The sequence below is a fragment of the Nelusetta ayraudi genome, unplaced genomic scaffold (assembly GCF_046127955.1).
Source record: "Nelusetta ayraudi isolate G7.1 ecotype Tasmania unplaced genomic scaffold, CSIRO-AGI_Nayr_v1 ptg000003l, whole genome shotgun sequence".
Lineage (NCBI taxonomy): Eukaryota > Metazoa > Chordata > Actinopteri > Tetraodontiformes > Monacanthidae > Nelusetta > Nelusetta ayraudi.
In genome coordinates, this window is record NW_027466053.1 from 1,492,035 (window position 1) to 1,513,918 (window position 21,884).

Here is a 21,884-nt window from a genome sequence, read left to right on the forward strand (position 1 = left end):
CACACACACACACACACACACACACACACACACACAATAATAATAATAATAATAATAATAATAATAATAATAATAATAATAATAATAATAAATGACAGCAAATTGCCACAGTAGATTCATAAAGAAAGGGGAGTGTGAGTACCTCTAAGTCGTGTACCATAAATGTGAAAAGGGATAATTGCCCCCTTAATCGCCATGGTGTTAATGTTTGGGGATAAGTGATACTACTGTGGGCTAAACTTTTCGTGCGAATGCGGTCAGATCGGGTCATTGTACTTTAGAACGCAATAGTACTAAGATCCCAATGATGGAACTGGCTATGTGGACAAGTGAGGGTAGTGCAATAGAATATTAGTAAGGTATTACAGTACTGGAATTCTTTTTTTTAATTTATTTTTTCTTTCTTTTTTTTAATACCCCCAGGCACCTATAAGCCCATGACGAAATTGATTTGAGAGGGAGGAAAAAACAACAACAAATGTCCTCACAGATGACGTTAGCAGAAACAGACAATAAACTCAGCACTGTATCCACGACACTAATCATCTGACGTTAGATTGATTATTACCTTAAATCCCCAGATCACCTTTCCTGATAGCGCTTACAGTGGGGTGTATTTTAAATTGCTTCTTAAAAATCCTTATTATTTAGTACCATTATCATCGCAAGACTCTGTTGTCTGCACGACTAAATGTCCTTATAGTCCTGTTAAGTGTTCTAATAGTATTATTAATTGCATTGTTGGTGTACGCTCAAATGTACGCCGTGCCGGGGCCACACTCCACAACGCACGGTGGCGGTAATACGACCAAGTGGTGGTTCCCAATTCACTAACGAAAATCGCTGAAGAAGACCAACAAACAAACGAAAGAGGAGGAAGTACCCGAGCGAGGCGGATCTTTCTCGTCCACGTCGAGAGAATCACGAGGCTACGCGCAATCTGAACTCTGCCATTTGTGAATTTGCGGGGGAATCTGTGGTTGTCATTTGTGTAAGTGTAGCTCCTGGTTAGGTGGCCAACCCGTTTGGCCCAAATCAATTGTCGCTATGAAAATGGCTCACTGCCTCGGACGGATGTCGGGCTAAAGGTTAGCTCATGCTAAGGCGCGGGGCCTCCTGGATTCACTGCTGCATGTCTGCGGGTAGCGGTAGCTGCCCCTCCGGTTCTGCTAATGCTTGTTCCAACATAGAGGGTCATTTTCTGGATATTATCATATGAATTGGCACGATTTAGGACGTCAATCCGAACTTGGGCTTCTGTTAACAATCGCAGTGGCGCAGTCGAGTATTTGTTGATTTTACTGATTTGATATCAACAGTTTCCATCGGCGTGGGTTGTGTGTGTTTTTGGGCCTGTCGTAGTACAACGGACGTTAATGATTTGCTGCCGTCGTGTTTTAAAACAGGTTTTTGTTTGAAGATTGGTACGGAAGCGCATTACATTCACTGGATTAAAAAAAAAAAATGTTAGGCACCCTATCTCGTAATTATGAGATCAGGATCTCGAAATTGCGAGGAAAAGATCATGAATTTGTATCTATGATGAATCCAGTGTTAATTCAACTGCTTCTGCAGAAAGAGCAACATCCAGCACGTCAGACTGACTGGGCTTTCCGCCTGAACAATCCTAAGGATTTCAGATGCCTGCACAGTGTTGCCATACTATTATTAATACCATACTATTTTTTTTTTTTTTTTTTTATTTTTTTAAAGAAATGCAAGTATTGCCCAGTGTCTTAAACAGAGAAGGTAGTAATCGGGGATTAACTGCGATTGTGCCATCATTGGCCACTGATCAGAAAGGATTTACAGACGTTTTCTTTTTCTTTACTTTTATCTCATAGTTACGAGATCTTTTCTCGTAATTGTGAGATCCTGATCTCGTAATCTAGTAAAGTTCCAACATTTTTTTTAATCCAGTGAACGCGATGCGCTTCCGTAGATTGGAGAATGGATAGCATGTATTTTCAGTTGCCCTTTAGCATGTGAGGACTTTAACGCTGGTTGTTACCTGGATTTAACTCTGGCAGGCAAAAAGGATCTCTTGGATGGGTGCATATTACAACGTCCGACTCAATATTTGCAGGTGATTTTGATCAGGATGGGAAAACCTGCATTACCCCCACCAAATACAAAAGGATTAAGTTTTTTTTTTTTATAAGGAACTTGATATGGGCTGTTTCTCTGATGAATGTTTTTTCTGTGCACTGAACTATTCTGAGGAGGAACATTTCAGAAGTGCATAGTATGACGCATTAAGGGCAAAAGGAGGGCGAACTGGAGGAGGGTCCCTGTCCTGTCTCGGATTCACCTGTGGAGCCAAAGGATTCAAATGGTGGTGTACAAACTCAGACAAAGCAGTCAGCCACAGTCTGCCAAGTCTGGACTGTTTTTGGGGGAGCGTGCTACGGAGTAAAGGCAAGGAAATGGTGGTTTTGGATGACGCTCATCGACCATGCACGGTAGCTTGGGGAACTCACGGGACCCAGCAGATGATTAAAAGCAGAGGGTGGCTTTAAAGCTTGGATGTTCGTAAGATAGCTAGACTCCAGGGTAAACTTGAGTGTAAGCGTAATAAAAATTATTTTAAAGTAGTTGTGAGTTGGAGGTTAATTGTTCTGGATAATCATTGCTAATGCTCTTTGTTAGAGCTGTTATGAAGTTTACGCTTCCACATTGGATGTTCTGAGAGGATGCAATTGTCCCAGATGAAGAATGAACTTCTTTTTGGAACCAAGCTTTATTTATTTATTTATTTAAAGAAAATATATAAATAAATAAATAAATATACGCTTGTTTAAAGGAGAATCTTGATATGTGATTTTAGTTGGCTAAGATAGAATGCTCGGTAGTGCATCAACTGATGAAAAAGGTGTAAGACACCAGAGTACATCTATGCTGTTATAGAGTTGTAGATATATCATGGTGGTTACTGTTTATTTTTGATGAGCTTTGAACCAAAGTCTAAGATCAACATTGAAATTGTGTGTTGGAACTGTCCTAAATTTTATGATTGCTACGGCAAACTGGTTTAGGTTCTGGTCTTCATGGACTCCTTTGTTTTTGATGTCTTATCACGAGTGGGCTTGCATTTATGAGACTGGAAAGGAACTCTGAGCTACAAAGGTCTGTCAGCAATAATGCTATTTTATACCCTTCTGTCTACAGGTGCTGTTGTTTGTGCTTCAGCATGGCGGTCGTCATCCGTTTACAGGGGCTGCCAGTCACAGCAGGCTCTGAGGATATTCGCAAGTTCTTCACTGGCCTGAAAATTCCAGATGGGGGTGTACACATAATTGGAGGAGATCGTGAGGAAGCCTTCATCATTTTTGCCTCTGATGAGGATGCAAGAAGAGCAATGACACGCTCAGGAGGTTGCATTCAGGGTACACCTGTTGCATTACTTCTGAGTAGCAAAACAGAGATGCAGACTGTTCTTGAAAGAAGTACCACAAATGTAGAGGTACCTCAAGAGAGACGATATGAAGAGAATCCAAGACATGGTAGAAGATCCGTCGACCCTGAGGTTGGGAAAAGACCGGCCATGAGGATGGGTTATGCCCCACCCCAGCAGCAGCAGAAACCTGCTGATGACATGTGTGTCTTTCTAAGAGGAATGCCTTTTTCTGTGACTGAAGACGAAGTGGAAAACTTTTTCAGTGGTCTAACCATTCATGAAATAATCCTGTTGAGAAATGCACGCGGTCAACAAAATGGTAATGGTTTTGTCCAATTTGCAACCAGAGAGGACGCTTCAGAAGCCCTTAAAAGGGATCGGGATTACATTGGGTCAAGGTATATAGAGGTTTCATCAACCACTGCAGATGACTGGTACCGGGCAACAGGTAAAGTCCCAATGACTGTAGAACGGGGCAACAACTTGGACAGGGACAGATCACCGCTTCGCAGTCAGAGGAATCAGCAACATCCACACCACGGAGGAGCAGCGTCTCCTTTGGGCCAGAGGTCCATTGTATCAGATGATGAGTACTGTGTTCTGTTGGAAAACTTGGCCTATACAGCAGAAAAAGAAGACATAAAAAACCTGTTCCATAATGCAAACCTTGCAGATGACCAGATCCTGCACTTAATTGGTAGTGATGGGAAAAGAACCAGGTCGTCATTTGTGCTATTCAAGAGTCTGCGCGACTATTGTGAAGCACTAAGTAATGAGAAGAGGTTGTTTCTCAATCGTATGGTGTATACTCGACCAATATCAAGAGAGAAGATGCTTGCTCTTCTTGAATCTCAAAACAAAAATGAAATGCCTGGAAGCTCTGACAGGTTTCAGCAGAGACCTCCTGCGTATACCACTGGTACGTACGAGACTGAGAAAATCTGTGTGTTTGCACAGAACCTGCCAATGGATGTGAGGAAGGTGGAGATCTTGGACTTCTTCCTGGGTTTCAACATCACAGAGGACAAGGTGACTGTGCTGCGCGATAATAGAGGTGCTGGTATTGGCAAGGCTTTGATTGTCTTTCGCTCTGAGATGGAGGCTATGAGCGCGCTCTCCCTTGATGGCCAAAGGGTTCTTGGCTCAGAAGTCATGTTGAAATGCATTTCACGTTCTCAGATGCAACAATTGGGTGTTGAGCGACCAATGCAGCAGGAACCTCTGCCAAGAGAAGAGCAATACCCAGGCAGGAAATCTGGGTACAATGTTTCTAACGCACAGGATCAATTCCAGAGAAACTGGGATTGTAATGTGAGTGACACGCGGCAGTACGCTTCACAAGAGCGTGGTCATGGCGGTGGCCATGGTGACTTTGGTCCCTCACGGCAGCGATTTGATGGTCCCACGTGTGTCCAGATAGCCAACTTACCTTCCCAAATCAATGATGACGAAATATATGACTTCTGTTATGGCTACCGTATTATCCCTGGATCTGTCTCGTTGCAGTTTGACCAGAGGGGGAAATCTAGAGGCTCCGCTACTGCGTTATTTGAGTCACGTGAGGAGGCATTGACAGCCATAAGGGAATTAAGTGGGAGACCAATAGGTCCAAGGAAAATCGAGTTAATGCTCTTGTAGTAGACCTGACTCTTGTTGCAGTGTTGTAGACTTATCAGCATTTGTTTTCTTTGGGGGAGAACTTTTTTAAAGTTTTTGAATTACTATGACATTGCCGATGGTGACTGAATAGGAGTTGTTTTTCTTTACCATCTTTTAAAAAAAGAAACTTGTGAACAGTAAGTTTTGTGTGCCAAGTTTAAAAACAAAGATTTGGTTTTATGACACAAATTTTGTTATTTTCATGTCGTAGAAGTTTAGAATAATGTATGCATTATCACTTTACTGTGTTTTTTTTTATTTTATTTTTTTATAATGATTATCATCTAGTATTTGACTTCACAATCACCAAATAAAAACATTAATGAAGACACAGATAAATTTCACTTAAGTTGAGCATTTTTTTTATTTTTTGGGGGGCACATTAACATTTGTATTTGTTGAAAATGTCTTTTAAAAGGGTTCAAAATAAAAAAAAATACTGGTTGGACATGTCATGCCTAAAGACTTTTTTCCCCCCACATTCTTCTTACTGTGTACAGTGTGTTTGCATTCCATATGAGAAAAACCTGGATGTTCAATATTAACATTTACTGTAATAATAGATAGATAATCATCATTCTAAAGTTGATGCCTGATTTCTTTATACAGTATATGTATTATTTAACAAAATGTTTTGGTCACTAATGACAAAATAATATATGATGGTAACATTTAGAAAGTTTTGCATCCAAATATTTACATATCTAAGCCACTGGGGAAGAAGCTGCATTTTTAGAATTGCATTTAATACCCAGCATGAAGCCAAGCGTCGAACACCGGATGAATTTCCCGGCGGTGCTAACTAATGCCGACCAATCGTAACTTATTTTATTTCGAAAGAGGTGACCGGAAGTAAAGGTTTGAGTCGGCATGTCGTGAGTGAGATGAGCAAGCGCGAGACCACGCCGAGGGACACTTGCTGAGACACGGGCGGCGACTGTCACACAAAGAATTGTTTCCTTTAAAAGGTACATCTACGTCGATTTCATTTCTTGCTAAACGGTGAGTGTTGTGTATTTTGAATGCCAGCAACACCTTTAAAATAGTTTATTTTTTTTTTTATTTTTTTTATTAACCACGTCAAGCGCACACAAGTTCAGAACTGAGCATCAAGTTCGTTTTCTAATGTCACAGTTTTTTTTGTCACAATTTCTTCTCGACCTGTATGAATTTACAGTATCTCTTTGAATTAGTTGTGATGATCCGCTGTACTGCTCAACTCTTGCTGGACTGCTAAAGTGGCAGCAGCGCTGCTAGCAGTAGTTTTAGCCCCCATCATGCAGTCTGTGCTGCACCCATGTCTGTGTCTGTCTGCCTGCCTGCCAGCCAGCAATCTTTTCATCATGGATGCCTCGAGTGAGCCAGTTGGAGACTATTCTGCGGGCTAAAAGGCAGCTCTGTAGTCCCCTTCTGCTTTTTTTTTTTTTTTTTTTTTTACATATGAATTATTTTAGTTACTTAGTCAAACTCCAACTTGCATTTCCCTTCAAACTTGTTATCACCCACTACCCTGGGTGGAAAATTGTTTCAGTGTCCAAATTTTTCAGTGTGGCTTACTGGTTAAAGTTCTGCAATCCAGACAGGTGGCGCATGCAATTAGTAATTCCTAAATATGCAGCTGCCCCTCTGAAAAGACTGTCCGCAGGCCTTGTAGTTCACTAGTATCTTAATTTAACCATAATTTATTCACAAGTCGCTCTGTATAGTTGCTTTGAGACATATTTGCTCATGGCAGAATGGAGGTGTCCAAGAGAAGAATCCTCCAAAAACACCTGGAGCCTGCCAGGCCGTTGCGCCGCTGCCTCCATGCCGTAGTGGGTAAGCAGGCTGCACCGGCGAAGATTCTCAGTGATGAATTGAACTAAATTCACTCATCCCATCACTTTCTCAGAGCCCAACCTAAGTGTTGCTCCCTGCGTGCAGGCAGTGATGAAGGACGATGATATCGAGGTAAGGGATCGGTGGAAAACACCTGGAAATTTCAGAACGATGCTATTTCTCTGATGATACATCAAGGACTTTTCAAACAGTTACTTTTGTGATTACAAACTCCCTCATTAGAAGAGTTAATTCTGAGAGTGAAAATGTAGACTGTCGTTAGTTATAGTCTGCACTTGCAAGGGAATGTAAGCAACCAGCCCTCGCTGCTCATGTTTTGGCCTCTGATGGCCTTGTTATGTCATGACCTGCTGCCTGCCTGTGTGGGGGCATGGCAGGGATCATCGCTGAGCTACACACAGATGTAGCACTTCTAAACACAGCAGACAATTAAAAGTGCTTGGATGTGCTAAATTCAAGTCTGGCAGTGCGGCACCTGCCCACAGGATTATTCTGACGCTTTAGGGCAAAATTGCTTAGAAACAACTGGGAAATCCTCAGTGTGTCACTGTTACTGCCAACCCTCATTTCTTTTTGCTTTTACCACCTAAAGACGATGGAAGCAATGCTGATCACGTGTAGATTGGCTCCAAATAAAGCTTTTGTTCCTGTGTTTAATGTTCCCATGACAGAGAAATATTGACATTAAGGAGTTCTTCAAGATTGTCAACCTGCACAAACAGAAAGAAGGTGATACAAACTGTTACATCGGCTTCATTAATATAGATCGGCCACAATTTGTTGCCCTCACCCTCGCCACATTTTCATTCTTTGCTGCCAGTCACCAGACTGACACAACTAACCATGTATTGTCAAAGCAAGAATTGCTATCAATGTTTTGGTAGGGCTGCTAGGTCACTTCACATGGTCTGTGACTGTTTTTTTTCTCTTTCCGGAAAGTATATATTGTCACATTTAACTTTTCCAAACCAATCCAAAAATACCATACTTCATTCTAAAAATTGTTGCCCATATCGTCTTTATTGTTAATTTTTAAATAGAACATTTGAACCTGCAAAATGTTTATCTCAGCATGTGTATAAATATGTATGTGTTCTTCTGTAGGTAGACTCTCTTACTCCAGAGATTTTCTAATCGGCCTGGCAAACTGTGCTCAGGCCAGGAAGAAGCCTGAATTCTTACCCGAGCATCCCATTGTCTTAACAGAGGCAGTAAGTTTGCTGCAGCTATTCATCCTCAAAATGATCCAATGCCTTCCCCCCCTGCTGAACTGTGTCTTTATGTCTCTTAAACAGAGAGACCTGAGGGACTTGAGGCTGAATGAGATGTAACAGAATGGTGGAGAAAGAAGATGGGTGAGTTGTACTGTGGGACTCCCCTGTTTTCCAGATCACTAGATATTTACTGAATGTTAACCCCGTCGTCACCTCTTGCTTTTGAAGGGTTTAATTCAAATTGATTCCATTCAGATGAGTTATTCATGTCGTTTTTTGAATGAGATGTGTTTTTGTTTTTTTCTTTTTAGGATGGCAGAAAGTCTTGACTCCTCCTGACGAAGGTCTTTCCTACTCCAGAGAGTTTATGTTGTTTTCCTTGCTGTTTTCCCCTGTTGACGTTAATTTATTTTGTTCAGTTTTGTTCTAACTCAATATTTGTTTTGACTTTTGAAGTTGCACAAAAATAAAATTACTAACACGTTCCTTATTTATTTGAGCTTGATAATGAGTTTATTGTTCTTTGTTTCCTTTTTTTACAGTTATTGTTGTTTCGTTGTTGTGAAACAGAATTATTTCTATTGTTTAATGATGATTGGAAACAAAAACAGCCCCTGAGATTTATGAGAAAAGGTTTGCAGAACCATTAATGGAAAATAACAATGTTAAGACCTCAAATAAAAGCCTACACCATAACTAATATAGCAATAAGCCTGAGGAACAAGGTCTGCTGTTTTCAGTTTGGGGAAGTGATGAAGTACATCTTACTCCCAACAGGTGTCAGTCTGAGCTTTGAAACATCTGAAGTGTCATTGCAAAACTAGATTTAATTCAGTGCAAAGCAGATTAGCAGCTAGCCTTACTAAAAAATATATATTGATTGATTGATTCAATCCAGTGTGTGTGTGTGGTTGTGTAGTGGCGTCAAGGGGGCGGAGTCCTCTGGAACTCATGCTCCACCAATTAAAACTGTTGCAGCTGAAGTGGTTCCTCGGTTTCCTGCTTTGGAGGATGATTCTTTCCCACTGGGGATGTCGGTACCGTCGAGCCAGGCCCCCATTCCCATAGATATTCACAATTAATTGACATAAGTTGACAAAAAAGACCATTGTGTTGTTGGTTGGAGCAAGAAGACAGCATTTTCCCTGAAGAAGACATGATGCGGTGTGATTCCATTGTGAAATGCTTTAATTGGATGTTCAGAGGACCTTTGATAAATTAGTTTTTCGAAAAGTAATAACCAGCCGTCACTTTGAAAACATCGGAGGTGCCTTCGTACGCCGTGATGACGGGTTTCCAGTTTACTCTCTTCATGGAGTGTCCAAAGTGTCGGATCCTGTAGGTGCCACTGCGGGCCGTGGAGGGAATGTACCACTCCACTGTGGTGTTGCTCAGGCTACTTTCACCCTTCAGCCAGTGGAACCTGCAGCCAGAGCCAAGTTGTCACAATGAACTCTGAAAACCTGCCGTTAGTCCCTAAAGTACAGGGGTCGCCAACCTTTTTCAACCCAAGACCTACTTCATGGGTCCTGAGTCATATGAACAGCAACCACATTGGTAACCTCTGCTGTAGTACCCACCTTGTCTCCCATGATGCATCAGTATGGACCACCTCCCAGGTGTCTGTCAAGTTGTCGTGAATCTCCACCGTGACAAACGTTTTATCCCTCTGCAACAAGACAAAGACGTAGGAGTTCAGAAGGGAAGAACCAGTGAAAAGTGTGCAGAGGACGGGAACATTGGGAAAATTACCATGTCTCCAGAGTGTCTGGGGTTCCCCGCCACAAACGTGACGCTGGCCACGTCCCCCTGCAGGACCCAGAGCAAAACGTTAGAATGTTTTGGCTGAGCTCTCTCCCGTCAGTCACGCTGTGCTGTGTCTGTTTTCATTGTTGTCAGTTCTGTTTTTCCTGTCCGCAATGTGTCGGTTGGGCACTAAGTGGCGCCGTTGACCCTGTGTGCCTCTTCTTCCCTTGTTCCATGTGCTGAAGAGTGATTGGCTGGTGCTACTATTTAAAGGAGGAGGACCACAGCTCATCACTCTCTGTTCTTCTTCTCCTTGTTCTCAGCTGGAGGCCACATGCAGTTTGTAGCAGAACTAGTGTTTGTCACAGTGCTCTATGTCAAGTTTGTTCTTTCTACTGGTAATGTCTTGGGTTCTTCTTCTTTTAAACAGTCCACTAGCCTGTAAGGCACGGAAGCCATTTGTGTTGAAACCCCTTTCTCCAGTTTTCAGCTAATGTTGTTTGATTTGTTGTCATTTATTTCTTCATTTCCTCTAATAGGTAAGATCTTTAAAAGAACCGTTTGGTTCATTATTTCGGCAATGCTATAAAATCCATCTTGTGGACGTGTGCATGGTCTTCCTTGAGAGCAGGGGGAAGGCAGAGAGGCTTTATGTTGTGCTTTAGTTGCCCCGAGGCAGGGCCATAACGAGTTGTCCTACCTTTCTGTAGAGCGGCAGCACCTGCTCCAGAACATCTCCAAAGCTGGTGTTCACCGGGCTCTTGTCCGCTCCCGCACTTGTCATGAGGTTTGGCGGGTTGTTGAAGAAAGGCGGCTCAGGGCCGGCGGGCAGCTCTGACACTCGGCCCTGGAAACAGACACATTCTATCTCACTGCTCAGATCCAGGTTGACCAATGAGTGAGGCATGGGCGTGGCTTCCTCCTGCCTCTGATTGGCTGTGATCCTCGAACCTGCTGTGTCAGCGCTCCCGTCTTTTACCTTCTTTGGTGTCAAGTTCACAGGTGGGAAGTAACAAAGTACAAATACCTATGTTAAGTTGATTTTTCAGGTGTCTGTACTTCACTTTTTACTTTTTTTTACTTTCACCTGTTTGTTACAGTTGGTTTTGCTTGAAGTGGAGCTATTTGAACTATGCTGGTGTGAGGTTCAATATAAAATTGGATGACATTTTGAGAAGGAGATTATTTTAGAGTTCCTCAGCTTTGTGGTTTTGGTTCAGTTTGTTTCCAGTACATCGAAAAATAAAAATGTAGACAATATCATTGGCTATTGTTATTAAAAGTGCAAACATCCAAAAATGTCTCACTAGTCATAACTACTAATGAAAACAACAATTAATAGTTATGCTACAGCTTCTACTTGCTGTAGCAAGAGTTCAGCAAAGCAAGCAACCAGTGTTTTGTTCACACCTGAGCGATGGCTTTGGCCAGGCCGGAGAACTTCTGCAGGTACGCGCTGAGCGTGTGCGGGCCGAAGATGGTGGAGGCGCCCTCGTAGCGCTGGACCTGTGGGCAGGAGCATCACTGTGACCCACAGCACAGCAGCCAGCGCATCCGGGCGCTGCTGGGGCTTTCTGAGGTTACCTGGTACTCCTCGTAGGTGGTGATGTAATGGGTGTAGACGTTACTGAGGCCGGCGATCACCACCTGCACATTGCCAAATTCACCCTCCGACTGCAGCCCCTAACACACACACACACACACATAAAAAGCTCAGTCCCATCTAATTCTGCTGGGACATGTCTGTGCATTTGCATAATTGTGGGCGTGTCTCACCTTTTTCACAGCTTCTCGCAGTCTCCTCCCTGCCATCGTTCTGTTAAAGTCACAACAACAACGGCTTATCAGCAGTTTACCAGTAAAGATTATCCATGTGATAGTGATGAGTGATCAGTTACGTTATCTCTCCAGGAACAGCAACAATAGCCACAGAGCCAAAGGTGATCATCTGAATATCGATGATCTCAGGGTGCCATGGCAGCGGAAATGTCATCTGCACACACACACACACACACACACACACACACACACACACCCTGTTGATCACACCCTGCTCAGGAGAATCCCACCTGTGTGTGTCCACAACAGTACCTCCCCGGTGCTGAACAGGATGGGTTTGGGGTGCTGACAGTCCTGCGTCTCTTTGGACGGCTCGCCCAAGATGGCGTCTCTGATGCCATCCCAGAATGGGTCGCCTTCCACGGCGCCTGCATGGAGACAGGGACAGCAGAGGACAAGTGAGGGACATTCCCTGGAGGATAAGGTCTAGCTTCTCCTGTGTTTTTTCTTTGTATGTGCTGTTTTTCCTTTTCCTGTATGACCGTCCACAACAGGTCCTGAAATTTAACATGGGGGGTAGCGGAGCAGCAGCAGATGGATGGAGTGTTTTGGTGAGCCACCCAACATATATCATGGGATAAGTAGAAAACATGTCGCTTCAATGTCAATTAGAAATTAAGCAACGCAAAGTTACAACCAAATCAGTGTTGCTGAAGCCCCACCAGGGTGTTTGGTTCTTTATTGAAATGATGTTGAAACACTGAAAATGGATGAAATACATCTATTTTATCACTTACTTACTATTAATACAATTTCTTCAAGGCCAGCGGGCCGGATTAAAAAGTTTAACGGCCGGCATTTAGACCCCTATTGTGAATGTAATGCTGAGTTTCCTGTCTGCACGTCGAATTTATAGACGGGTACAAATAAAGAAACCTTGAACCTTGAACTGCAAGGTCTTATTGTGGCGTCTTTAATCAGCAACATGTCTGAGACAGAAGCAGCACATCCTGCTGTGGCCTTGGAGCAACACAGTGGCCACACACACACACACACACACACACACACACACACACACACACACACACACAGTGGGCTCTGCAGGCTCACCCTGAGTGAAGTTCAGGTCTCCTCCTCCATCTGTGGTTCCTGCTGCAAAGCTGTGACCCAGAGCAGGTTTACATGTCCTGACCTGCGTGCACACACACACACACACACACACACACACACACACACACATACGTTGGTAAGTTCACTGTTCCTGTATCCTCGGGGTTTCTGATCCTCTTTGTTTTGATGCTGACCGTGCGTGTGCTGTCAATCTCAACGCTGACATCTGTCATGTTGACCCACTGATGAGCCGCATTGACGAAACCGGTCACCTCCTCCACTGCACTGGCATAAAGCTCCTGTAGGTGGCAGCAGAGGTGTCAGAGAGAAATTCAACGAGGAAAAAAAGTGGCGCCGCTCAAAAATTCTCATAATTCTCATCTAAAGACACATCGTGTTTGCGTTTTGAATTGAACTTGTAATGTGTTACTGGTTAAAGTGACTCAAGCACAAACGTGCACACAGACGCTAACCTTGGCCTTCCTGTAGACGTTGTCTCCAATGATCCTTGTGCTTTCAAACATGTCCTCTCCAGGTCCAAACGCTGTACACACCTTTGTCTGAAGCACACACACACACACACTTAATGCCCACTAATTACGCTTAATGAGTGACTCAGTGTGTGTTTGTGTGTGCGCGCACGTGCATGTGATTACCCCTCCCACTGGACACGAGCTGTTCAGGTAGTCACAGGGCAGCCCCGTGTTTGTACAGTGAGGTCCTTTGATGTTTGGACTGACGTCTCCAAGGTTACTAGATGAAAATCCAGCAACAAACCTCCCCTGTGGACACAACCACACCCCAAACATGTTGTTATATTTGCCATACTTGAAAGGACGCACACACAAAATGTAGAATCTTCCACAGATTAAAATGCTGTGTGTTAAATAAAGGTGTATTTTCATCATAAAATGTTTTCAATGGCCTAAAGTGAAATTCAATTACTGCTTTTCTTTTTTTTTGAAGAAGAAGAAGAAGGATCAGCTACACTAGCCGTGTTTCCATGACCCCTAGATATGCAAAACCAAAATATGGCAATAAAACCTGGTGATGGAAACAGCTCCACTTGGAAAAACCTTCAAAATACGGCTAAAAGGTTTTGAAGCTCTCATCAGGGTTTTTTTCACACGTATCCAAATCGCAAAAGTGTCATGGAAACACTTTTTTCACATTGACACGTCAGCGGATGTGACGTACTGGGTCACGTGACCCAGTTCACTGACCAGTGAAAATGCGCGTTATGACTGGTCGGAGGAGGAGACGGAATATTTTTTTTACAGGTCATCAAAGAGAAAAATATAACAACCATTCTGGACGGCAAAAAAACTGAAGCAAACATAATTCTCGTCAAATCTCGCGGGGATGAGATTTTACCAGAACTGCGGCTTCTGCGTTTCACATCATTCAATTCAACACCTGCCAATCACAATTGTACTTTGTGGACATTTTTGAAATATCGCTTTTATTTCGCGAAAAACTCTAGTGGAAATGGAGCTATTGACCCTTGATAATGTCTTTGTTTTTTTTCCTTCTTGCATTGATGATCTGCCTCCAGTCAGCCTTGCAGGTTCTGCATCCTTTCCCAGAAAGCCTTGCAGGGGAAACACACACAGCAAACACGGCCCTGCCACGTCCTCCCCCAGTCTCACCTGTCCTGGCAACTGGCCACCATTTTTGTCCTGCTCCATCAGGTAGGAGGCGTAGCCCATGTTGTCACTGCTCACCATGCGGTTAGTGTAGTTCATGCTGACGGCGTGAACAGCGAACCAGCTGTTGGGAAAAGGATAGGTTGGTGTTGGGGGTGTGTGAGGCGGGGGCAGGACTCAGTCAGCTGATCCTTGTTATTTGCGCGGCTCTGTTTGAGGGGTGATGTTAACCTGAGCATTCCGATGCCGTCTCCATCCAGGTCGGTGAACTTCAGCACCGTCACGTCTTTGTCCGTGTTCCACTTGTACCTGAGGCCGCGGTGGACAGACAACAGCAGGACGTGAGTGTTTAGGCTGCAGGCTCGGAGGAGCAGGAAAGAGATGAGAGTGTCTTCCCCTGCGCACCTCTGTCTCTCCTCCTCGGGGTTGTTCAGGTAGGAATGAGGACTCCTGTTCAAGCTGCTCTCCTCCAGCTGGCCGTGGCCCTGGTAGATCCTGCCGGGCCTCATGGTGCTGTGGGCTATGTCTATACTCTGGAGAAAGGAGAAGAGCAACAACGTGAAGAACACTCTCTCTCTCTCTCTCTCTCTCTCTCTCGCTCTCTCTCACACACTCACACACACCTTAACGATGCCGTTGACCAGAGGCTGAACGGACTCCTTGATGTAACCGCTGGTGGAGAGCATGAACAGCGTGTACTGGAAGTAGCCACCCAGGCCGCAGTGTGTGTGTGTCCCACTCAGAATCACGTTATCCTGACGGTACACATCCCCATATTTCTCCTTCAGTGCCTGCATCACCTACACACACACACACACACACACACACACACACAGACATCATCAAAGGGGTAAAATTATTTTAAGTCAGATTAGTCATTAGTTTATTGTCACAATGATTTCATTGGATGCTGGAAAATGGATGTTTTCTCAAACTACAGCAAAGGCTTCAAGGTCTTGTAAACTGCACATGCACATTTGTGTGTGTAATGTGTGTGTGTGTGTACCTCCAACCGCAGCCTTTGCGATATCATCCCGACGTCTACGGTGACGAAGACGACTCGTTGCTTGCTGTCATCGATGATGAAGGCGCGGCTGTACAGACGAGTGTGTATGCCAGCAGCCGTCTGCCCGGAGGTGGCGTAGCCCATCTGCAAACCACACATGCACAGTGATGCACAGCTTGTGGTCACAGTGATGCACAGCTTGTGGTCACAGTGACGACAACCTCTAAAACACACTCCAACATCGTTTGTAAGTTAAAAAAAACAACAACCAAACAACAACCAAAGAACAGCTGCTGTGCTCCTTTGAGGCTGTCTGCTGTGGGACACATGAGGCCCAGTAGTACCTCCACAGGAGCGCACGAGTGTCGTTATTTTGTTTCCTACCTTAAAAAAAGTTTCTGTTATTGTTGTAACAGATTGAAACCGCTTTAAAAATATGGCCATCATTAACTTGGACTGGGGAGGAGCTCAGACACGTGGAGGTGGAGCTGGAGCTGGAGTTTATCTGACCATCCAGAAACAGCTGCACTTTCAAGGTCAATTACCTGTAGACTGCTGTTGTGAGGGAACAGTAACTTGGCACAACATCAAACCATTACAACCATCAACAGGCGCTTGTCTGTTTTCAGCCATTTTGGTATTTTTAACCAGTCAACCCACCCTGGGAGCGTTGCATTAGTCCGACCTTCCATTAGTCCGACCTACCATTAGTCCGACAAATTGCCAATTGGTCCAATAATTTGCCCATTGGTCCGAGCTCCCCTAACCCTAGCACTAACCCTAACCGTAATGGGAGGTTGGAACATTGAGAAAAGTATTGGACCAATGGGCAATTTATCGAACTAATGGGCAGTTCCCAACTCCTCCTCCCAGTGGTGCATTATGGGAATAGAGTGACCTTCCAAGACGTCTCCATCAAATCTCATCTCATCTTGACTGGTCTGATTTCTGTCTCTTTCACTTTTCACTTTACATATTGTTGCTCGGGTGTAGTGTGCCATGGATCTCACCAGGGGGATGTCTGCTGGTGGCCCGGTGCAGTCAGCTCGGCCCACTCCGATCAGGTAGGGCTCACTCTCCGGTGTGGGTTGTACTGCTAAAGGGACAGCAGAAGTTTAAACTCCTAGATTGTTTCCAGAAGTCAAGTGACAATCAACCATCAGTCTCAGCTCTCTGTCTGCCCACTGGACCGGACTGGACCTACTCGCCCTTTAACCACGTTCGGACGGGAGGTAGTGCATCTGCTGTAGAATGTTCTTAGCGGCGAGTGAATCAGAATTGGTTTGTGAAATAATCCTCATTGCTAACACACAATCAAGCACCAGGGGTATTGCCTCCAGTGAGTGGGTGCGGTTTAATTTACCTGTTTCTGTTTTGTGGACGAACAGCAGCAAGACTAATGCGACGCACAGCGATGTCATGACCACGGTAAACCCACACGCCACCTTGAGCAGAACATCCTTTGACAACTTCGCCATCCTGTGGGACCAAGATGATCGGTGATGAGTGGGACGGTTTCCAGCAATGAGACATAAAATGACAACATAGGACAAAATATATGCAGGGAACTGCAATGAAGCGCATGTGATATTGTCAGAACACACAGACATTGTTGACAAAATATTTGCTACGGATTCTTTGTGTCCTGTGCTGTTATTTTTTTATTTTTAATCAACAGAAGTAATAATAATAATAATAATAATAGTAATAATAATAATAATAATAATAATAATAATAATAATAATAATAATAATAATACTGCTAATAATAATAATAATAACAATAATAATAATACATTTTATTTGTCGAGCACTTTTCAGAGAACTCAAAGACACTTTCCAGGGCAAATAAAAAAAAAAAGTAAAATCAGAACATACAAAACAATAAATTAATTAAAATTCCGGGATTCAAGATTTCACTTGTGCATTTCAATACAATATCAGTCAGGACTTGATCTTTGCACGTTGATATATAACCTGAGAGCACTGAGCGGAAACCTTTATCTGCGCGAGATAATGGTCGTACGTCTTGTTTCTTTGGCGTAAAACCATGATCTATACACGGTCTGAAAATCTTTTTTGGTAATTACAAGCATTGCAAACATCCAGCTGTACATGAAACAAAGATTTTGAATTTTATCTTGTTTCTGACATGCTTTACTCTCAGTTTAAGTAGCCGTTCACCTTGCAATTAACAAGAGTCAGATTTACTCGAAGGTTTGGGAAAGAATTTAGAATTATTAAAATAGAATCAAGACAGTCAAGATTCACATGGGAACGCAGAGACAAAGGCACTCACCTTCAGCTGGAAGCAGCAGAGAAAGTGTTTGTGTTGAGTCTGATCTCAGGTCGACTTCACAGTTGTTATCTGTCTCCTGATAAACCAAGTTTTCCCTTCGCTCACTCCAAAGTTCATTCACCAGAGCCCATCCATCCATCCATCCAATATTAGTTGTTACATAATCCCACAATAAATGAAGTGAGGCTGTTTGGTTTCGAACAAGGTTGTGTTGATCGAATGTTTATATTAAAACTGAAGACCAGCTTCATCAAAAGAGATGCTAGAACTTCCTTGAAGAACCGCCAGAGGGTGACACTGTCAGAGATGGTGCTCAGAAGTCTGTTATTGTTGTTGTTGGACTGGTGTAAAATATTTTATATCCCTGCAACAAATTGATCAAGTCTATTCATGGGTTAGGGTTAATGTTCAAATGAATGTTTTCATTGTGTGGTAAGCTAATGCTTAACTTCATGAGTTAAAAAAAGAGGAAAAGATGAATGTCATTTTTTTTTAAAATTCTTATTTAATTTCATTTGGCGAAAGTATGTTTATGTTAGAATAGCGTCTTTCTGGAGAAATGCTAGGCTCGTGGGTTGTAAGCAATCAGTGTGAGCGAAGAAGAAGAAGAAGAAGAAGAAGAAGAAGAAGAAGGAGAAGGAGAAGGAGAAGAATCAAAATTGGGATTCACTGCAAATTAGTAATCGACGAGAACATTTCAAGGGAGATCCAAACTAAAATGTTTGCTCCAACTGTAACTCTGAAAGCCACTTGTTCGCCAATCGAGTGGGTAAGTAGCGGTGGATGGGAAGTGAGCGGCTGTCAGCTAACCCAGCCAACCATTGAAGCTACTGCCAGGAAGCATTTTTACCCAAATAGATACTGAGAGACTGAGTTTCCATCCTGGAAAGTAGCCACAGTTCCTCTGGGTACGTGGAACATTCACCCAAACCCCAAACTCCACCCCACCACCTCCTGGACAGACAGCCGCAAGCTGGGAGCAGCTCTAGAGGTCGTCATAAAAAGGTACTGAACAGTTTATTTTTATTATTACAGGCCTGCAACTATTCATTTGATCACAAACACTGTTTTTATTTCTCCCTGTTCTTCTTATTCTATCTATGCTAAACTATTTTAATTAATTCATTTTTCTATTTTATCAAAGATGGCCTCTTAGTATTTTAATAATAACTGACCAGGCTTTGGTTGTTTAGACAAAAACCCCAGAGTATTTATACTGTTCATAGTTATCAATTCAGGGCCTCATCTGTATATATTGAAGGTAGACGGACTACATATGTATTGCACAAACTGCATTCCTGTCAGTCAACCACTGGCAACAAGATGATTGGCAACAGTTGATGTAGCAACTGCTCAGTGAAAAGGAAAAAACATCACCTTGACACCATGTTCACAGCCGATTGTTGGTGTTGTTGATTACTACGTGCCAACAGAAGTTTCAGTTTTCTCCTGAAAGTTTTATTTGCACAGGCCTTCAGTGAAACATTTTCACAAGAGGAAGCTGGACTTTAATCCTGTCAGGACTGGCAGACCCGAATACAAACTTTGACTCACAGAAACAATTTAATATTGCAAATTGGAAAAAGCAGTCAAGATGGCTTGTCGACCAGGGCATAATACATGTCGTTGGGCAGGCAGAATGTGACGGGAAAGAAGGGATGCAAAAATAAAATACAACACTACGACAAGGTGGAAATACAATGAGGCTTGAATGCGTTAATGGCCGACAGGTGAGTCAACTGGTGGTAAGAGGAAGACCAGGGACAGGTGAGCCATGCTGATCAGTAGCAGTCAGTTCTGCCCCCCCACACACCCACCAACCCAGCTGGTTGTGTGTGTGGTGTTGTGGCCTCAACAGCACACAATTCTTGTAGAACCATTATGGTTGTAGTTTGCCACTAGGGGGCATCAATTGAGGTTTTTGGAAGGTGACAGCAGAGGATGAGAGAAAAGGAGAAGCGACTCGGGAGATAATGGTGACATGAGCCCTTATTGGGTTCATTTATTGTCAGAGTTCAGCAGACTGAAGGACTCACTGGATTCAACACGGAACCATTTTATTTGTATATTTTGTAAGAGGCCCACGAGGGGACCACTGATGCTGGCTGGCAAAGTGTTAACACATGTGTGAACACATAAGGCACCACAGAGAGAGGGACGGATTCTGCTGGTTGACAGTCCGAGAGAACTACCACACTGGACGGATCTTCATGCTGATGCCCTTCAGGGAGTAGTCGTAGCTCTTCCAGCTGTGCCAGATCACTCCAACTGCAAACAGAGAGGCATCGTGTCCCCAGCGATAAATCCCGTTGGGGTTGGTAGTGTGACAGTCATGGTACCAGAAGGCCCCCAGGTAACTTCTGGCACAATGAATGTAGTTCTTATCCAAGGTGCTGAACTTGTGACCGTTGTGTGGAGTCATGGAGTCTCCTACAAGGGAAGAGGTTTATCATGTGGACATGTTGTGGTACTTTTTCAACGTGCCCAGAAGCTGTGCTTAACAAACTGCCAAACCCCACAGACACTGCAAATGTCCACCTACAGTTCTGAAGTGTTTTTCTGTCGGGACACACATGAATGCTGTACGGTACAGTTACACTTTGGCCCCAGTGTATAACAGCTGTGTGTTGTAACTCACCTGCACCTCCGTCTCTAAAGTCAGACACCTCCAGGACGTATCCGTCGGACTCCGAGCCAACGTAGAATGAAGAGTAATGTGAATACACTTTGTTCCCTTCAAAGTCCTCCATGTCGACGCGGAGCTCAAACCTCTTCTCTTTTGTCATGTGGTGAAGGTTTTCCAGGCCTCCATGCATGTGTAAATTTATTGTATGCAATGAATAAACAGACTGGATGAAATTTTGTGGTGAAAACAGACAGACTGCGTTTGTTTAATCAAATCAATGAATTCCTGGTTTCAAACTAAGATAGATCTGATGTCAGGACTTCACTTTTATGTTTGTGTCATGAAAACACAGGAATACGTAGTGTTTCTTCCTCACCGAGCCAGTACTCTCCAGCAGCGACACCGAATCCCACCTTGTACTGGTCCCAGGGTCTGTAGAAATTCACAGTGCCATCCATCCTCCTCTGGAACACCTGAGTCAGACGAGAGGGACAAGTGAGGTGGCGATTGAAGTGACGGACCTCACTGGTCCGACATCAGGACAAGTTGAGGATGTCTCGTGGATGTGGCAATGAAGTCGCATCCACAAGAACTCACCCAAACTAAACACTCACCGTCCACCCTCCTCCCTCAGTGTCCATGTCACAATAGACCTGCACAAACACACGCTTATTCATAAATCTGCTAATGCAACACGTTCACCATGCTTGTCGTCTCAGATGATCTCACTGTTTGTGTCTAAAGTACTGAGAGATGGTGACTACCTGGACAGCAGATGTGGATCCAATGGGATAGATGGTGTACACTCCACTATGAAGGCTGCTGTCTGCATTATGGATGTCAGCACAGTTCTCTGGTAGGATTAATGGCTTACAGCTGGTCATCGCTGGAGCCAGCAGGACAAGCAGGGACATCAGCTGGAACAGAGATCACCAGACCGCAAACATGAAAGACGCCATGCTCATTGAACAGGTGCAGAGTTATCAAGAGGCTGAGTACCAGAACCTCTGAGATGGGTATGGAAACTTGACTCACAAAACAACTTAACGTTACAGTAAAATTCAGTAAATTACCTTCATCGTCAGATTTCTGCTCAGGTGATTGGCTCAAGTCGTGATACCAGTAGGCCTGATGTCTACCGCAACTGAACAGCTACTGCTTGACAACGAATTTAAAGTGAACTGTTTGTTTTGAGATAGCACAATCCTGGAATTCAAACAAAGGCGTGGCCCCGAGACTCCCAAATCTCCTCACTCATGAAAATTCAGTCCTTTTACTGCCCATAACATTACACACACGGTAACGGTATGGTCAATAAACTTGTGGCTACTTGAGATCTTTGATAACACGCAGTTTCATAATAAACCAGAAAATCGCTATTGCATTTAAAACAAACCTGGAATAGTTTATAGCATTTAAATGTCAGAAAATGGAATAACTTGAACAATAACTAGCAGAGCTTTTGCATAACATGCAGTACCCAATGTGGTACAAAATATGACGATTAGCTTGCTCATGATCATGCTTAACTTCATGGGTTAAAAACCCCCCGATAAATGTCAAA

The 21,884-nt window shown here is 43.6% G+C and overlaps 4 protein-coding genes across 6 annotated transcripts; 2 read left to right on the forward strand and 2 right to left on the reverse strand.

Moving 5' to 3' along the window:
- The first annotated feature begins 827 nt into the window (after positions 1-827).
- On the forward strand, positions 828-5,506 carry rbm12bb (RNA binding motif protein 12Bb). Its single transcript, XM_076028072.1, has 2 exons — positions 828-991; positions 3,169-5,506. The coding sequence occupies exon 2, from the start codon at positions 3,191-3,193 to the stop codon at positions 5,033-5,035; it is 1,845 nt and encodes a 614-aa protein (XP_075884187.1). The 5' UTR covers positions 828-991; positions 3,169-3,190; the 3' UTR covers positions 5,036-5,506.
- A 364-nt stretch (positions 5,507-5,870) lies between these two features.
- gra (granulito) lies at positions 5,871-8,603 on the forward strand. 2 transcript variants are annotated; one of them, XM_076028095.1, is made up of 7 exons: positions 5,871-6,058; positions 6,792-6,874; positions 6,948-7,006; positions 7,567-7,624; positions 8,000-8,106; positions 8,191-8,250; positions 8,421-8,603. In XM_076028095.1, exons 2-6 carry the CDS (start codon positions 6,793-6,795, stop codon positions 8,224-8,226), a joined length of 342 nt encoding a protein of 113 aa, XP_075884210.1. In that variant the 5' UTR covers positions 5,871-6,058; position 6,792; the 3' UTR covers positions 8,227-8,250; positions 8,421-8,603. The 2 variants fall into 2 exon arrangements, with proteins under 2 accessions (XP_075884210.1, XP_075884200.1); XM_076028085.1 differs by having other exon boundaries at positions 5,874-6,024.
- Positions 8,604-9,279: 676 nt separating this feature from the next.
- Positions 9,280-16,910, reverse strand: asah2 (N-acylsphingosine amidohydrolase 2). 2 transcript variants are annotated; one of them, XM_076028115.1, is made up of 20 exons: positions 16,760-16,910; positions 16,407-16,489; positions 15,397-15,540; positions 15,014-15,190; positions 14,796-14,923; positions 14,622-14,699; positions 14,394-14,514; positions 13,401-13,526; positions 13,218-13,304; positions 12,939-13,043; positions 12,745-12,826; positions 11,947-12,062; positions 11,754-11,848; positions 11,632-11,671; positions 11,440-11,538; positions 11,266-11,361; positions 10,556-10,702; positions 9,862-9,918; positions 9,690-9,778; positions 9,280-9,532 (listed from the first exon to the last, which is right to left on the reverse strand). In XM_076028115.1, exons 1-20 carry the CDS (start codon positions 16,872-16,874, stop codon positions 9,328-9,330), a joined length of 2,190 nt encoding a protein of 729 aa, XP_075884230.1. In that variant the 5' UTR covers positions 16,875-16,910; the 3' UTR covers positions 9,280-9,327. The 2 variants fall into 2 exon arrangements, with proteins under 2 accessions (XP_075884230.1, XP_075884221.1); XM_076028106.1 differs by having other exon boundaries at positions 16,407-16,492.
- A 2,835-nt stretch (positions 16,911-19,745) lies between these two features.
- On the reverse strand, positions 19,746-21,499 carry LOC142889403 (microfibril-associated glycoprotein 4-like). The gene is made up of 6 exons (XM_076028128.1): positions 21,394-21,499; positions 21,085-21,237; positions 20,935-20,973; positions 20,697-20,793; positions 20,333-20,500; positions 19,746-20,124 (listed from the first exon to the last, which is right to left on the reverse strand). Exons 1-6 carry the CDS (start codon positions 21,397-21,399, stop codon positions 19,883-19,885), a joined length of 705 nt encoding a protein of 234 aa, XP_075884243.1. The 5' UTR covers positions 21,400-21,499; the 3' UTR covers positions 19,746-19,882.
- Between the last annotated feature and the right edge of the window lie 385 nt (positions 21,500-21,884).

Coding starts and splice junctions, on each gene's coding strand:
- gra (XM_076028095.1), top strand. CDS start 6,793: ATGGAGGTGTCCAAGAGAAGAATCCTCCAAAAACACCTGGAGCCTGCC. Junction 7,007..7,566: donor TGAAGGACGATGATATCGAG/GTAAGGGATCGG, acceptor TTCCCATGACAG/AGAAATATTGACATTAAGGA. Junction 7,625..7,999: donor CCTGCACAAACAGAAAGAAG/GTGATACAAACT, acceptor GTTCTTCTGTAG/GTAGACTCTCTTACTCCAGA.
- asah2 (XM_076028106.1), bottom strand. CDS start 16,874: ATGGCGAAGTTGTCAAAGGATGTTCTGCTCAAGGTGGCGTGTGGGTTT. Junction 13,044..13,217: donor ACGTCTACAGGAAGGCCAAG/GTTAGCGTCTGT, acceptor TGCCACCTACAG/GAGCTTTATGCCAGTGCAGT. Junction 11,362..11,439: donor CCACCTACGAGGAGTACCAG/GTAACCTCAGAA, acceptor TCCTGCCCACAG/GTCCAGCGCTACGAGGGCGC.
- rbm12bb (XM_076028072.1), top strand. CDS start 3,191: ATGGCGGTCGTCATCCGTTTACAGGGGCTGCCAGTCACAGCAGGCTCT.
- LOC142889403 (XM_076028128.1), bottom strand. Junction 20,794..20,934: donor CTGAGGGAGGAGGGTGGACG/GTGAGTGTTTAG, acceptor CGTCTGACTCAG/GTGTTCCAGAGGAGGATGGA. Junction 20,125..20,332: donor CTTTAGAGACGGAGGTGCAG/GTGAGTTACAAC, acceptor CTTCCCTTGTAG/GAGACTCCATGACTCCACAC.